This window comes from Salarias fasciatus, chromosome 11, assembly GCF_902148845.1.
Source record: "Salarias fasciatus chromosome 11, fSalaFa1.1, whole genome shotgun sequence".
Lineage (NCBI taxonomy): Eukaryota > Metazoa > Chordata > Actinopteri > Blenniiformes > Blenniidae > Salarias > Salarias fasciatus.
In genome coordinates, this window is record NC_043755.1 from 35,730,222 (window position 1) to 35,745,370 (window position 15,149).

The 15,149-nt window shown below is 54.6% G+C and overlaps 1 protein-coding gene across 1 annotated transcript in view; it reads left to right on the top strand.

Moving 5' to 3' along the window:
* Positions 1 to 11,541, top strand: part of tap1 (transporter 1, ATP-binding cassette, sub-family B (MDR/TAP)) — a 42,327-nt gene extending 30,786 nt beyond the window's left edge. The window contains exons 8-13 of the mRNA XM_030102898.1: positions 2,457 to 2,585; positions 2,663 to 2,857; positions 2,934 to 3,113; positions 8,979 to 9,138; positions 10,706 to 10,842; positions 10,913 to 11,541. Coding sequence (XP_029958758.1) covers positions 2,457 to 2,585; positions 2,663 to 2,857; positions 2,934 to 3,113; positions 8,979 to 9,138; positions 10,706 to 10,842; positions 10,913 to 11,143 — 1,032 coding nt within the window. The 3' untranslated portion in view covers positions 11,144 to 11,541. The remainder of the gene's footprint in view (positions 1 to 2,456; positions 2,586 to 2,662; positions 2,858 to 2,933; positions 3,114 to 8,978; positions 9,139 to 10,705; positions 10,843 to 10,912) is intronic.
* The last annotated feature ends 3,608 nt before the right edge of the window (positions 11,542 to 15,149 follow it).

Sequence of the window (15,149 nt, forward strand, 5' to 3'; positions counted from 1 at the left end):
GGAGCCCAGGCCGCTCAGGGAGAAGCTGTTCTATAAATATCCCCCTCTGGAGCCCGGGTTCTTCAGTCTGTCACTCTCATTCATTCATTCATTCATTCATTCATTCATTCATTGTTCTGACAACCTGCAGTGCCTCTCAGAGTTCAGCAGGTCAAACAGCGGGGCCCCGGGGTGGGAACCGTCCTGCTGAGGACCCGGGTGGAGCATGTCCATCAGGGAGGACAGGGCAGCCTGGACTGTCCTCTGAAGCCTCCCTTTGTCCCGGACCAGATGGAGACGCAGGAGGCCAGCAGCAGCTCCCGGTCCAGCCTGGTCCTCCTGAGGACTCAGGAAGTGGAGACGCTGTTGAGCCTTCTTGAGGACAGCTGTGACGTTGGCCGTCCAGGAGAGCTGTCCTCAGAGATGTGGACTCCCAGGAACCTGAATGTGTGGACCCATTGATGTAGAGGGGGGGCTTTGGGGGCCGGACTGCAGTGGTAGGTGTAGAGCGGTTCAGGAGGGGGTCAGCACGCTGCCCTGTGGTGGTCCGGTGCTCAGGCTGCGGGTGGAGGACCGGTGGGGGCCGAGTCTCACAGTCTGGGGTCTGTCAGTTAGTTTTTAGTCTCGTAAGTCCAGTTTTCTGAGCAGTATGTCTGGGATGATGGTGTTGAAGCTGAGCTGCAGTCCACAGAGAGCGTCCTGGCAGAGTGGATCAGCACCATGCAGGGCTCTGGCCACGGCTCCTCTGTGGATCTGTTCCCCGGTATGTGGACTGGTGGGGGTCGAGTGCGGGGGGAGACAGTCCTGTCTGGTGAAGAGCCGTCTCTGGAAGCTCTTCATCCTTGGTGTGAGGGCGGCGGGCCACCGTCTGATGCTGGTGATGCTGATTACTTCTGTGTCAAATTGTCCCAAAGAACTCTTTTCTTACCGGGCTCAGACTTTCTGGTGCAAATAAAGACGATGCAGTGCGAGGCAGTATCATCAGGTCTAGTATTATGGTATGGCAGCTCGGCTCAGGATTCTCTGTCCAGCTCAAAGCCAGACTAGCCAAAATGGAAAGAACAGCCATGAAGATAACTGGACAGAAGGACTGCCCATGTCTTCAGAGGATCTGTGAGAAGGCAGAGCTGCGCCGGGCTCACAGAGGACCGTCTGGTCCTGAGGCTGAGCCGGAACCTTCTGGCAGACGCTATGGAGAGTCGGACCCAGAGGGACCGCTGGAAACCTTCCTCCACTCCCGTGTCTGTTGTTTTATTGAAGAGCCGGACCAGCGGCTGCTGCAGGACGGACTGCTGTGCTGCTTCAGGGACGGGCTCACAGTGCTGGACCTCTGCTGTGTTTTTTGTGTATACACACACACACACACACACACACACACACATATATACAGTATATATATACTATATATATATATATATATATATATATATATATATATACACACGCACACACGATGATGTAGCACTTTGCAAACGACAAATTTCCCCAGTGGGACAATAGTTTGTCTATCTCATCCATCCATCCATCCATCCGTCCATCCATCCGTCCATCCATCCATCTGTCCATCCAGCATCCATCCATCCATCCAGCATCCATCCATCCATCCTTCCATCCATCCATCCGTCCATCCAGCATCCATCCATCCGTCCATCCAGCATCCATCCATCCGTCCATCCATCCATCCATCCGTCCATCCAGCATCCATCCATCCATCCAGCATCCATCCATCCATCCATCCATCCATCCATCCATCCGTCCATCCAGCATCCATCCATCCATCCATCCATCCGTCCATCCATCCATCCATCCATCCATCCGTCCATCCAGCATCCATCCATCCATCCAGCATCCATCCATCCGTCCATCCAGCATCCATCCATCCGTCCATCCATCCATCCATCCGTCCATCCAGCATCCATCCATCCATCCATCCATCCAGCATCCATCCATCCATCCAGCATCCATCCATCCATCCAGTCAAATCTGCAGGGTTTGTCCTCTCTCAGCTGTCGCTAGTTACCAGATTTTTTTTCTTTAAACCATGAACGATGAAGTTTTTATGGTAGGAGTAAAAACCCCGTATTGTGCTGGACTCTGTGGCGTGGGTGTTTTGTGGAGAGCGTTCTCTCAGAGGGTGAAAGCTCGCCGCTCGGCAGCAGACGGCCCGGTGGAGAATCCGGGTGATTCTTGCTCATTTTTGTTTCTCAGTTAAAGTGTCCAAAGTTGACGGGGCTTTTACTTGGCGGAATACAAATAAAGCTGAGTTCATTGAATTGAAATAAGCTGAACTTTAACTTGATTCCATGGAAAACTCAGCCTGATCAGGCTGCTCTTTCTTTCACCTGAACATAGCAGACCAACTGCACTGGTTGAGTGAAAAAACAGAAAACACGTCAGGATGCAGCTGAAGAATTCAGTCCAATGCTGTTGTTTTGTCATTCTCTCATTAACCTGTAAAAATCAAACTGTTCCTCCAGATGACCTCTTTGGCCTTGAAAGTGGCCATTCTGTACTACGGAGGACTGCTGGTGACTGAAGGAGCCGTCAGCAGTGGAGACCTGGTGGCTTTCGTCCTCTATGAGCTGCAGTTCACGTCCTCGCTGGAGGTGAGGCTCCAGGAGAACGCCAGGAGAACGCCAGCCTCTACAGCCAGTCCTGTCTTTCAATAATGTCTGCTCTCCAGGCCGTGATGCGTTGTTACCCAGAAGTGAAGAAAGCCATCGGAGCCTCTGAGAAGATCTTCGAGTATTTGGATCGGGAACCTCAGGTCCCCCCCGACGGCAGTCTGGAGCCGGATCGTCTGGAGGGACACGTTCAGTTCAGAAACGTCACGTTCTGCTATCCTGGAAAAGCCAACGAAAACCCCCCGGTGCTCAAGGCAGGTCTCATTTGTTCCTTGGGCTTTGTGGTGTTTGCCGTGTGCCGGTTCTCAGCTTGTGCTTCTCTTCTACCAGAATGTGAGTCTGGAGTTGAAGCCGGGTAAAATCACGGCCCTGGTGGGCTCCAACAGGTCCGGGAAGTCTACATGTGTGAAGCTGCTGGAGAGGTTTTACCAGCTCCAGAACGGAGACGGGGAGATCTTACTGGACGGGAAGCCACTGCAAAGCTACAAAGACCAGTACCTGCACGACCAGGTGAGAGGCCACGGGTCCAGGTCTGTACCTGCACGACCAGGTGAGAGGCCACGGGTCCAGGTCTGTACCTGCACGACCAGGTGAGAGGCCACGGGTCCAGGTCTGTACCTGCACGACCAGGTGAGAGGCCACGGGTCCAGGTCTGTACCTGCACGACCAGGTGAGAGGCCACGGGTCCAGGTCTGTACCTGCACGACCAGGTGAGAGGCCACGGGTCCAGGTCTGTACCTGCACGACCAGGTGAGAGGCCACGGGTCCAGGTCTGTACCTGCACGACCAGGTGAGAGGCCACGGGTCCAGGTCTGTACCTGCACGACCAGGTGAGAGGCCACGGGTCCAGGTCTGTACCTGCACGACCAGGTGAGAGGCCACGGGTCCAGGTCTGTACCTGCACGACCAGGTGAGAGGCCACGGGTCCAGGTCTGTACCTGCACGACCAGGTGAGAGGCCACGGGTCCAGGTCTGTACCTGCACGACCAGGTGAGAGGCCACGGGTCCAGGTCTGTACCTGCACGACCAGGTGAGAGGCCACGGGTCCAGGTCTGTACCTGCACGACCAGGTGAGAGGCCACGGGTCCAGGTCTGTACCTGCACGACCAGGTGAGAGGCCACGGGTCCAGGTCTGCTGTTTGGAGCTGGAAGGAAAACCTCGACATTATTAACAAAGATAAAAGTGCATTTAATCCGAAAAAGGAGTCACTGACACACAAAGCCGAGCGGGACACAGCTGCTACGATCAGCTGCAGCAGGCTCAGCAGGGATGCCCAGACCTCCTGTCCCCAGACCGCCTGTCCCCAGACCGCCTGTCCCCAGACCGCCTGTCCCCAGACCTCCTGTCCCCAGACCTCCTGTCCCCAGACCGCCTGTCCCCAGACCTCCTGTCCCCAGACCGCCTGTCCCCAGACCGCCTGTCCCCAGACCTCCTGTCCCCAGACCGCCTGTCCCCAGACCTCCTGTCCCCAGACCTCCTGTCCCCAGACTCTTCTTCCAGCTCTTCCAGGAGGATCCCAAGGCGTTGAGCGATCATATGCTGCACTAAAGTGTGGATCTTGCACTGTAGGGGGGTATTTTTACAAACACAAAGCCAGCCAGTTACTGTATCACAATGGATCTAAATCTACAATATATTTCACTCCTGAAACAGCCTGGAGATCATGTTAAAATGAAGGGGTAACTATGCCTTTCCCACCTGTATGGAATTTAAGTCCAGGTTACTTAGTAATAGTCCAAGTGGCTCACATGTCTCATTCACAACCTCTTATTATTATTATTATTTTTTTTTTTTTTTGCTAGCTAATACCCAAGTGCATCCACATAAATTGTCATTTAGACAAAAATTTCACAAAATTATTATTGTTCTCATGGAAACCTATATAATAATAATAAACTCCCAGATTGCAGTCTTGCAAATGGCTGTAAAAAACACAACTAGCGATTTTCGAAAAGAAAAACTGCAATTTCAACAGGTCTGCGCGGCCTGGATCATAGCCACGTTAAGAAGGTTTTTAATAAACCAAACCAATTGTAAATTCCTCAAGAAGTCAGCAAGTTAAGTGTATTATTGTCTGTGTAGGTCGCTCACCTTCCATCCACTACTGTAGAGCGCTCCGGAGAAGTCCCCCTGGGCAAGATGGCCGACCGGTGACGTCTCCGGCGAAACCCCAATCAGCCATGTAGCCTTTTCTGTCTAAATCTATGCTGATGCCGGCCATGCTGACTGTATTGATCTGTGATCGTTTGTTCAGACTGAGAGTTCACCCCGATGCGGCCATGCTGACTGTATTGATCTGTGATCGTTTGTTCAGACTGAGAGTTCACCCCGATGCGGCCATGCTGACTGTATTGATCTGTGATCGTTTGGTTCAGACTGAGAGTTTACCCCGATGCGGCCATGCTGACTGTATTGATCTGTGATCGTTTGTTCAGACTGAGAGTTTACCCCGATGCGGCCACGCTGACTGTATTGATCTGTGATCGTTTGTTCAGACTGAGAGTTTACCCCGATGCGGCCACGCTGACTGTATTGATCTGTGATCGTTTGTTCAGACTGAGAGTTCACCCCGATGCGGCCACGCTGACTGTATTGATCTGTGATCGTTTGTTCAGACTGAGAGTTCACCCCGATGCGGCCACGCTGACTGTATTGATCTGTGATCGTTTGTTCAGACTGAGAGTTCACCCCGATGCGGCCAAGGTGACTGTATTGATCTGTGATCGTTTGTTCAGACTGAGAGTTCACCCCGATGCGGCCACGTTGACTGTATTGATCTGTGATCGTTTGTTCAGACTGAGAGTTCACCCCGATGCGGCCAAGGTGACTGTATTGATCTGTGATCGTTTGTTCAGACTGAGAGTTCACCCCGATGCGGCCATGCTGACTGTATTGATCTGTGATCGTTTGTTCAGACTGAGAGTTCACCCCGATGCGGCCAAGGTGACTGTATTGATCTGTGATCGTTTGTTCAGACTGAGAGTTCACCCCGATGCGGCCACGCTGACTGTATTGATCTGTGATCGTTTGTTCAGACTGAGAGTTCACCCCGATGCGGCCAAGGTGACTGTATTGATCTGTGATCGTTTGTTCAGACTGAGAGTTCACCCCGATGCGGCCACGTTGACTGTATTGATCTGTGATCGTTTGTTCAGACTGAGAGTTCACCCCGATGCGGCCAAGGTGACTGTATTGATCTGTGATCGTTTGTTCAGACTGAGAGTTCACCCCGATGCGGCCATGCTGACTGTATTGATCTGTGATCGTTTGTTCAGACTGAGAGTTCACCCCGATGCGGCCAAGGTGACTGTATTGATCTGTGATCGTTTGTTCAGACTGAGAGTTCACCCCGATGCGGCCACGTTGACTGTATTGATCTGTGATCGTTTGTTCAGACTGAGAGTTCACCCCGATGCGGCCATGCTGACTGTATTGATCTGTGATCGTTTGGTCCAGACTGCTGGGGCCCGATCTGCTGGCCTAAAATTGGAATCTTAGTGTTACATTCTGTGAACTATAGGATGTGGTTGTTTTTTGTTTGTTTTTTTAATTGGATGTTTTTTGCACGTTTGCATAATTTTTACAGACCATGCTGAAACAATCAACCATGAATGTAAGAAACAAAATCAGATATATTACATGCTTTAAAACAGTTTTGTAAATGAGTTGATGTAGACATGGTTTTTCTTCATCCTGAACTCTTTACACTAAATGTGAGAAGAGTGAGACATGGGCCTCATCGTCATGTTTGCAGTTGACAACATTGAGCTCTTGAAGGTGCACTGAGGAGTTTGCACGTTTCATGCAAAACAACGGCCCCTGCAGGCCTTGGGCGTAACTGCAGTTTAGTGAAACGCTTGTGTCTGTGGCTTGCCTCCATATACGTGCACGGACTAACAGAGCCAGGAGCTCCCTCCTGGCTCTGTTAGCAGCGCTGCAGTAACCTTTGAAGGAGGGGCATTACGTGTTTTTTAGCCCTTTAGCCCTGCATGTGTTAAAAACAACTTATATCAAATGTTTCTCTGCATCAGGCTGCCTCAAACCACTGGAAATGGGTCCCTGTCTCTTTAAGAATCTCCTTAGCTTAGTGACACGCCCCCCTCAGAGCGTCCATCTCGGCGATTTGCGATGTATTTCCCCCGTCCCCGAGAGGGCTGGCGCTCAGCACTGGACGCCGAAGCGCCGCGCACGGAGTTTGTGATCGCCTCCCATGTTAACCTATCTGACTGCCCGCACACAACGCGCAGGGAGGCGCCGCGCGCACCGCCGCGGCGAGCGCTCTGCAGCGCGCCCGCTCTGCTTCGTTCTATTTTTCACGTGAGCCGAGAGCGCCTTGGCGACGCGCACACTGAACCAGGGCCAGTGCACGCCATTGAAATGTACGCGCAGGGGGGCTGGTAGAAAGGCGAAGGGATTTGATCGGTTTCTTAAGAGCGGTCCGCGCCTTCCGATTGGTCGGAGTTTTGTTTTGGTTTTTTTTCCCCTTGTCCTGTTCGGCAGCTGGGGCGTGCAACACTGTCTGATTGTGGCCTTTTACTGTCCGAACAGATTTTACTGTCAGCAGCAGGACGAGACTGAGTCTCCTCCTGCTGCTGCCTTTATTTAAAGCTGGCATCCGGCATGGCTGAGGACAGGACTGGGACGGAGACGCTCAGAGAGCGAGAGACAGAAAGAGAGAGAGATAAAGAGAGGGAGAACGGGGGGGGGGGGGGGGGGCACAACCTATGTACAAAGTCACAATACAAAACAGAGTTGTTGACGCACCACACGCAACCAAGAACAATCCCAAACCCCCAATCTAGACAACACCAAAACAGCCGACAACCAACACAAAAGGACGCCACAAATCTTTTTTTTTTTTTGAAAATATAGCTAGTAGTAACTAGTAGTAACTAGTAGTAACTAGTAGTAACTAGTAGTAACTAGCAGTAAACTCGGGGCGTGCATCAAGAGAGGTCTGCTACAGATCACCGTTAGTCTAACCACCACAAGAAGACAAGGTAACCCAGTATGTGAAGAGTGATTAAAGATCAACGTGATCATGTGAATATGATGGTGACAGTGATGGTGATAGTGATCATGCATATATGACCTCTGACCTCTGAGAAGGCCAGAAGCAGGCCAGAGAGGCCCTCAGAGCCCAGACAGCCGGCGGTCATCACAGAGCCCGGATCCAAGCCGCCCCCCCAGGCAGACGCCCCCGCTCCGGTCCAGAAACGGGGCAGAGGAAAGCCCCGGCCGGGGACCCCGGCAGTCCCGGGGCCCGGGCCCCGCGGAGCCACGACCGGCAGGAGCCGGCAGGGCCGAGAGCCCAGGAGCCAACCCCCCACCCAGGCGGAGGGCCATGACCCCCCCGGGAGAACCGGCCCACACGGGTGGCTACCCACCCCAGGCCAGTACCCCCCCAGCGCTCCGGCCACGCACCCCGAGATCCCGGGCATCACCCCCCCCCCCCCCCCCCCCCCCCCCCCAACCCAACACTCATACCCAATTGGTCGGAGTTTTTACTGTCCTGTGGCCGCTACAGTGGTCAGATTTTTTCCGCACCTTTTTCCGTCCACATAATGTATCGACTTCTCCCAGGGGGGAGGAGCATTTCACTCAGGATGACAGGAAGTGCTGTTGGACAGCATCGTCTACCCTGGCTTTAAAGGTATAATGGACAATGTTTTAGCCAATGAATGGCGTGATGCGAGTCTCAACTATTTGTCCCCCAACATGTCAATCACGCTGGAGAAATGCTTGTGTAACGCTGTCAAGCGAGCTCGTAGAGCAGTGGAGCAGGTAGGACGGTCTGGCGCATGCGCATTTTTCAAAAAGCGAGTAACAGACGTTTGGCTTCGACTCCTTTAAGAAAATCGTCCACTATACCTTTAAGGTTCTCCTGCCTGGTGGGTCTGTGTGGCGCTGCAGTGCTGGAAGCCGGTCTGATTCATCCTCAGTACTGCTCAGTTGTTGCTCGCTAAGCATCTGGCGGAGTAATGGCGGACAAAACGAAAGATAAGGAAGTCAGGCCAGCTGGAGGCGCATTACGTCACATCATCTCAAATTATCCCCAAGAAACACTGGAGCCGGACCGGCACTCCGACTTTCAAGTGACAATGTCGCGCTGTTAGCGGTGCTTACAGTGAATATATCAGGGCACATTGAACACATCACTGAATGTTTGTAACATATTTATGGTGGAAAATAAGTATTTTTAAAGTTGAAAAATTCCTTAATGCACCTTTAAATAAACCTGAGCAGAGCTCCTTCAGTTCCTCTGCAGAGTCCTGGACTGAAGCTCTGGCAGCTGGAGGATTCTTTGTTGCCAGCCGTTCTCAGTTCGGACCTGTTGTTTCAGCCGTTCTCCTTTCTGACCTGCTCTTCCTCAGATTGCTGTGGTGAGCCAGGACTGCCTGCTCTTTGCTCGCTCCGTCCGCGAGAACATCAAGTACGGCCGCGAGAACGCTTCAGAGGAGGAAATGATAGAAGCTGCTCAGCTGGCCAGCGCCCACAGCTTCATCACCGGACTGCCCAGTGGATACGACACAGGTGGGACCGTCCGTCCACCGCTCTGGCCCGGGCCGCATCTTTAGCCCCCGGGTCCCCTCTTTAGCCCCCGGGTCCCCTCTTTAGCCTCCGGGCCCCCTCTTTAGCCCCCGGGTCCCCTCTTTAGCACCCGGGTCCCCTCTTTAGCCTCCGGGCCCCCTCTTTAGCCTCCGGGCCCCCTCTTTAGCCCCCGGGTCCCCTCTTTAGCCTCCGGGCCCCCTCTTTAGCCCCCGGGTCCCCTCTTTAGCCTCCGGGCCCCCTCTTTAGCCCCCGGGTCCCCTCTTTAGCACCCGGGTCCCCTCTTTAGCCTCCGGGCCCCCTCTTTAGCCCCCGGGTCCCCTCTTTAGCACCCGGGTCCCCTCTTTAGCACCCGGGTCCCCTCTTTAGCCTCCGGGCCCCCTCTTTAGCCTCCGGGTCCCCTCTTTAGCCTCCGGGCCCCCTCTTTAGCCCCCGGGTCCCCTCTTTAGCCCCCGGGTCCCCTCTTTAGCCTCCGGGCCCCCTCTTTAGCCTCCGGGCCCCCTCTTTAGCCCCCGGGTCCCCTCTTTAGCCCCCGGGCCCCCTCTTTAGCCCCCGGGTCCCCTCTTTAGCCCCCGGGCCCCCTCTTTAGCCCCCGGGCCCCCTCTTTAGCCCCCGGGTCCCCTCTTTAGCCCCCGGGTCCCCTCTTTAGCCCCCGGGTCCCCTCTTTAGCCTCCGGGCCCCCTCTTTAGCCCCCGGGTCCCCTCTTTAGCCCCCGGGCCCCCTCTTTAGCCTCCGGGCCCCCTCTTTAGCACCCGGGTCCCCTCTTTAGCCCCCGGGTCCCCTCTTTAGCCCCCGGGCCCCCTCTTTAGCCCCCGGGTCCCCTCTTTAGCCCCCGGGTCCCCTCTTTAGCCTCCGGGCCCCCTCTTTAGCACCCGGGTCCCCTCTTTAGCCCCCGGGCCCCCTCTTTAGCCTCCGGGCCCCCTCTTTAGCCTCCGGGCCCCCTCTTTAGCCCCCGGGTCCCCTCTTTAGCCCCCGGGTCCCCTCTTTAGCCCCCGGGCCCCCTCTTTAGCCCCCGGGTCCCCTCTTTAGCCTCCGGGCCCCCTCTTTAGCCCCCGGGCCCCCTCTTTAGCCCCCGGGTCCCCTCTTTAGCCCCCGGGTCCCCTCTTTAGCCCCCGGGTCCCCTCTTTAGCCCCCGGGCCCCCTCTTTAGCCCCCGGGTCCCCTCTTTAGCCCCCGGGCCCCCTCTAGTTCTCCGTCTGCCACGTTTTACATGAAGGTCTTGGAGTCTTGAACTTGAGTCGTGCATGGTCGCTGTTGACTGAGTGCAGTGCATTGTGGGAAATAACCAGATGCAGAACGGCCGAAGCTAACGGCCGAAGCTAACGGCCAAAGCTGTCGCGCATCTAGTGCGGCGCGGTGTCATTTGTTGTGCGAATGCAGTCTCGTTAAACGCGTCCGGTGGAAACATGGCGTAACGTACGACGCTAACGTGCGAGGCTAACGTGCGAGGCTAACGTGCGACACTAACGTGCGACGCTAACGTGCGAGGCTAACGGGCGAGGCTAACGGGCGAGGCTAACGGGCGAGGCTAACGGGCGTGTCCTCCGGTGCAGATGCTGGGGAGAAGGGCGGCCAGGTGTCTGGAGGGCAGAAGCAGCGCATCGCCATCGCCAGAGCTCTGATCAAACAGCCTAAAGTCTTGATCCTGGACAACGCCACCAGCGACCTGGACGGAGAGAACAGACACCAGGTGGGACGTCGGGCGTCTCCAGCCCCGAGACCGAGCGTCTGTCTGCACTAATCCCCGGTAACCTCCACAGGTCAGCCAGACCCTGCTGAACCAGGCCAGGAGCTGCTCGGTGCTGCTCGTCTCCAACAACATGAGCATGGTGGAAAGCGCTGACCACATCGTGGTCCTGAACGGCGGCGAGGTGGAGGAGGCGGGCGGCCATGACGAGCTGATGAGGAGAGGCGGCTTCTACGCTCAACAGGTGGAGAAACAGCATCTGGGCTTCCAGCGTCCAGAGGAGGCCGGCAGCCAGCTCCTTTAAAGACAGAGGCTACCCTGAATCATTCCCCCTGGGCGGGGCGGGGCGGGGCGGGGCGGGGCTTGGCCGTTCTGATTGGTTCTGGTGATGGCGGGTTCCTGATGACGGGGAATTACAGCAGTCTACTCCGGACGAACACATGATGGATTCATTTCTCAGCTCCGAGTCAGCATGTTCCTGATTTTAGAGAAACCACGCAGCTGGAAGGAGGAGGTCCTGCAGACCTGGCCAGTTAAAGGTCAAAGGTCACTCGAGGTGTCCAGATGTTTTTAACATGTCCTTCTTTTCTCTCAGTATGTTTGTGATTGTCTCTGAAGCCAGCAGCATGTGTTGAATCCGTTGTGCAGTTCTCTTTCGTGTTCGTGCTGTGAGCCTCGTTGCATAAAGTCCTGTTGACTCTGTTTCTGACTTTGTGGGTCTAATCCTGACATGAGGAAGCAGGATCCACCGCCACCTCCGGATGCTTTTCCTTTGATAGTTTGTGTTCCTGCAGGCTCCAGTCTGTCCTTTCCCACACACACACACACACACAGTCTTGTATTTCTATCCTTGTGGGGACCGTCCATTGACTCCCATTCATGTCTAGCCCCTAACCCTGACCCTTACCCTAACCCTAACCCACACCACAACAAAGCCTAACCCTAAAGAAATGTTTTTGACCTTTTACTGTTTTCAGTAACAACAACATGGTCAAGAAAACACTGTTTCTCCTACTGAGGACCGGAAAAAGGTCCCACAAGGCACGTCGTTCCACGTTTTGCTATCCTTGTGGGGACATTTGGCCCCAACAAGGATAGAAATACAAGAACACACACACACACACACACACACACACACACACACACACACACACACACAATTGCTGGAGGTGAAGAGGAATCAGAGCCGGACTGACGAAAGTGGACAAAATCCTCCTTCCAGTGGTCCAGGGGACGGCGTATTAGCACGTGAAGTAAATCCAAATGGTTATAAAGCATTTTAAAAGACGTGTTTTCTTTTCAACCAGTTAAAATAACGTTCTGATGCACCGGCAGATGGCACATGGCAGCGTTCCGGGGAGGATATACCGGCGCACAGCAGCAGCAGCCGGAAGAAGGCGACAAAACTCTCGGAGCACTTCTCTTAATTCTGCTCCTTCCGGCTGCTGCAGCTGTGCGCCGGTATAGTAGTATCTTTTAAAATGTTTGCTTGCTAATACGCCGTCCCCTGGACCACTGGAAGGAGGATTCTGTCCTTGGAGTTCATTATATTTAGCAGGTGTCTGGGATGTTCCAGTCCACCAGCTGTGATTCAGATCCACATTCCTCCATCTACACTTCCCTGTCTGTCTGTGAGCTTTAGTCCAGACCAGTTCCCAGTCCTCGGTCCAGACCAGTTCCCAGTCCTCGGTCCAGACCAGTTCCCAGTCCTCGGTCCAGACCAGTTCCCAGTCCTCAGTGCAGACCAGTTCCCAGTCCTCGGTCCAGACCAGTTCCCAGTCCTCGGTCCAGACCAGTTCCCAGTCCTCGGTCCAGACCAGTTCCCGGTCCTCAGTGCAGACCAGTTCCCGGTCCTCGGTCCAGACCAGTTCCCAGTCCTCGGTCCAGACCAGTTCCCGGTCCTCGGTCCAGACCAGTTCCCGGTCCTCAGTGCAGACCAGTTCCCAGTCCTCGGTCCAGACCAGTTCCCAGTCCTCGGTCCAGACCAGTTCCCAGTTCCCGGTCCTCGGTCCAGACCAGTTCCCAGTCCTCGGTCCAGACCAGTTCCCAGTCCTCGGTCCAGACCAGTTCCCAGTTCCCGGTCCTCGGTCCAGACCAGTTCCCAGTCCTCGGTCCAGACCAGTTCCCAGTCCTCGGTCCAGACCAGTTCCCAGTTCCCGGTCCTCGGTCCAGACCAGTTCCCAGTCCTCGGTCCAGACCAGTTCCCAGTCCTCGGTCCAGACCAGTTCCCAGTCCTCGGTCCAGACCAGTTCCCACTCCTCGGTCCAGACCAGTTCCCAGTCCTCGGTCCAGACCAGTTCCCAGTCCTCGGTCCAAACCGCCTGTTTAATGAGCTCTCTGAACATTTCCTCATCAATAATTGTATTTCTGGGACTTTCCCTCTTTCTGAAAGGTATCGAAGATCTTTATTACTAACAAAAATGAATTAAAGCGAAAAAATGGCGTTACTAAGCTGCAGCAGCCTGGTTTTTATCCTGATCAGAAACAAAGAAAATAAAAATTAATCAACTCTGGAGGTTGTAAAACCAACATTACTTTAGCCAATCAATAAGGAGGTAGCCTCCTTATCGATTGGTTTTCTGACGTGTCAATCAACCTCTCTGCATTTGTAGTGTAACTGTCATGCTCCTACGACCTTTTCGTCCCCCCTCCCCCACCCCCACCCCCTCCCCCAGGCGCTCCACCCCCTCCCCCACCCCCTCCCCCTCCCCCACGCGCTCCACCCCCTCCCCCCCACCCCCACCCCCTCCCCCTCCCCCACGCGCTCCACCCCCTCCCCCACCCCCTCCCCCACGCGCTCCACCCCCTCCCCCACCCCCTCCCCCCCCCATGCCAGGCTCTGCTGCCGCTATCAACACCTTTTCACCTGCAGACTTGAGACAGTTTTTCTTAATCGTAGCTGCAGCGTGCTGCCATTTGGAGAAAATGTATGTTTAATCTTAAAACAAGACTTGTATGAAACAGTCCGGAGGGGGGGGGGGGGGTTGTTTAGCCTGCAGGCTGCAGCCACACAGATCAGCTGTGAGCTCCAGTCTGCTCCAGTCCTGCAGCTCCACACAAACCTCCCCGTCCTCCTCTGATCCACCGAGACCAGGGACGGCTCAGGGACAGGGTTTTACTCATATTCGCTGTGTTTGTGTTGCTCAAAAGGACACACTGGTAGCTATGTGTTAGCGCTATGATGCTAAGTTGCTACATGCTACTTTCTGCGCAGGAGGAGGCGGTCCTCCCTGGAGAGCGGGGGGGGTCACGCATGGCAGCGTTTCAAAAAGGACTAACTGTCACTGGATTTCTCTCTCCATGGAAAATCCTCGATACAACCTTGAACAACCTTTAGTGGTTATGTCTTCGGCTTTAGACTTCAGTGGTCTGTGGAGGCCGTCCACTGTCTGTCCAGTGTCTGTCCAGTGTGGGACTGTCTTCATGCAGGCGCAGCAGCTGCTCGTCTGGAGCGTCCTTATTAGTTGAAGACGGTCATCTTTGCTCTCTTCCTTCTCTCCTCTGTTGTTGTTTGCTTGTCTGTTCACTTGTTTTTCATTCTCTGTCTCTCTTCCTGTCTCTGTGTCCTCCTGTCCAGCAGTATCCTGTATCAGTACTCAAAGTGAATAAAAAGAAGTCAGAAAGCTTGTCAACACAAGGAGCTTGACACCTATACGCTCAGTCTGGAACAGAACCGCAGCCAGAACCTCTGCTCTTGCTTCCATGCTGGACAGGTTCAGATAAAAATTAAAAAAATAAAAAGTTGCTCCAGGACTACCATTCTGGACATTTGGACACATTGTCCCTCCTTTGTTAAAGGGTAGGTAAAGCAATGCATCTTCTGTTCTTTCATTTGAAACCTGGACGAATCTTTTGAAGCTTCTTAACATCCAGCAGGGGGCAGCAGAGGGACATTTTGGGAGACGCACAGCACTGTGGCAGAATATTCCTTTTGGCAGAAATATGGGAAGGGACAGCCTCTGTTTGACGTGGGTCAAAATATATGATGGAATGGGATGACATCACAGCTATGGCCGCACCGCTGCACCTCAGACCGCTGCACCTCGGACCGCTGCACCTCGGGCCTCGGACCGCTGCACCTCGGACCGCTGCACCTCGGACCACGGACCGCTGCACCTCGGACCTCGGACCGCTGCACCTTGGACCGCTGCACCTCGGGCCTCGGACCGCTGCACCTCGGGCCACGGACCGCTGCACCTCGGACCTCGGACCGCTGCACCTCGGACCTCGGACCGCTGCACCTTGGACCTCAGACCTCGGACCGCTGCACCTCGGACCTCAGACCTCGGACCGCTGCACCTCGGACCTCG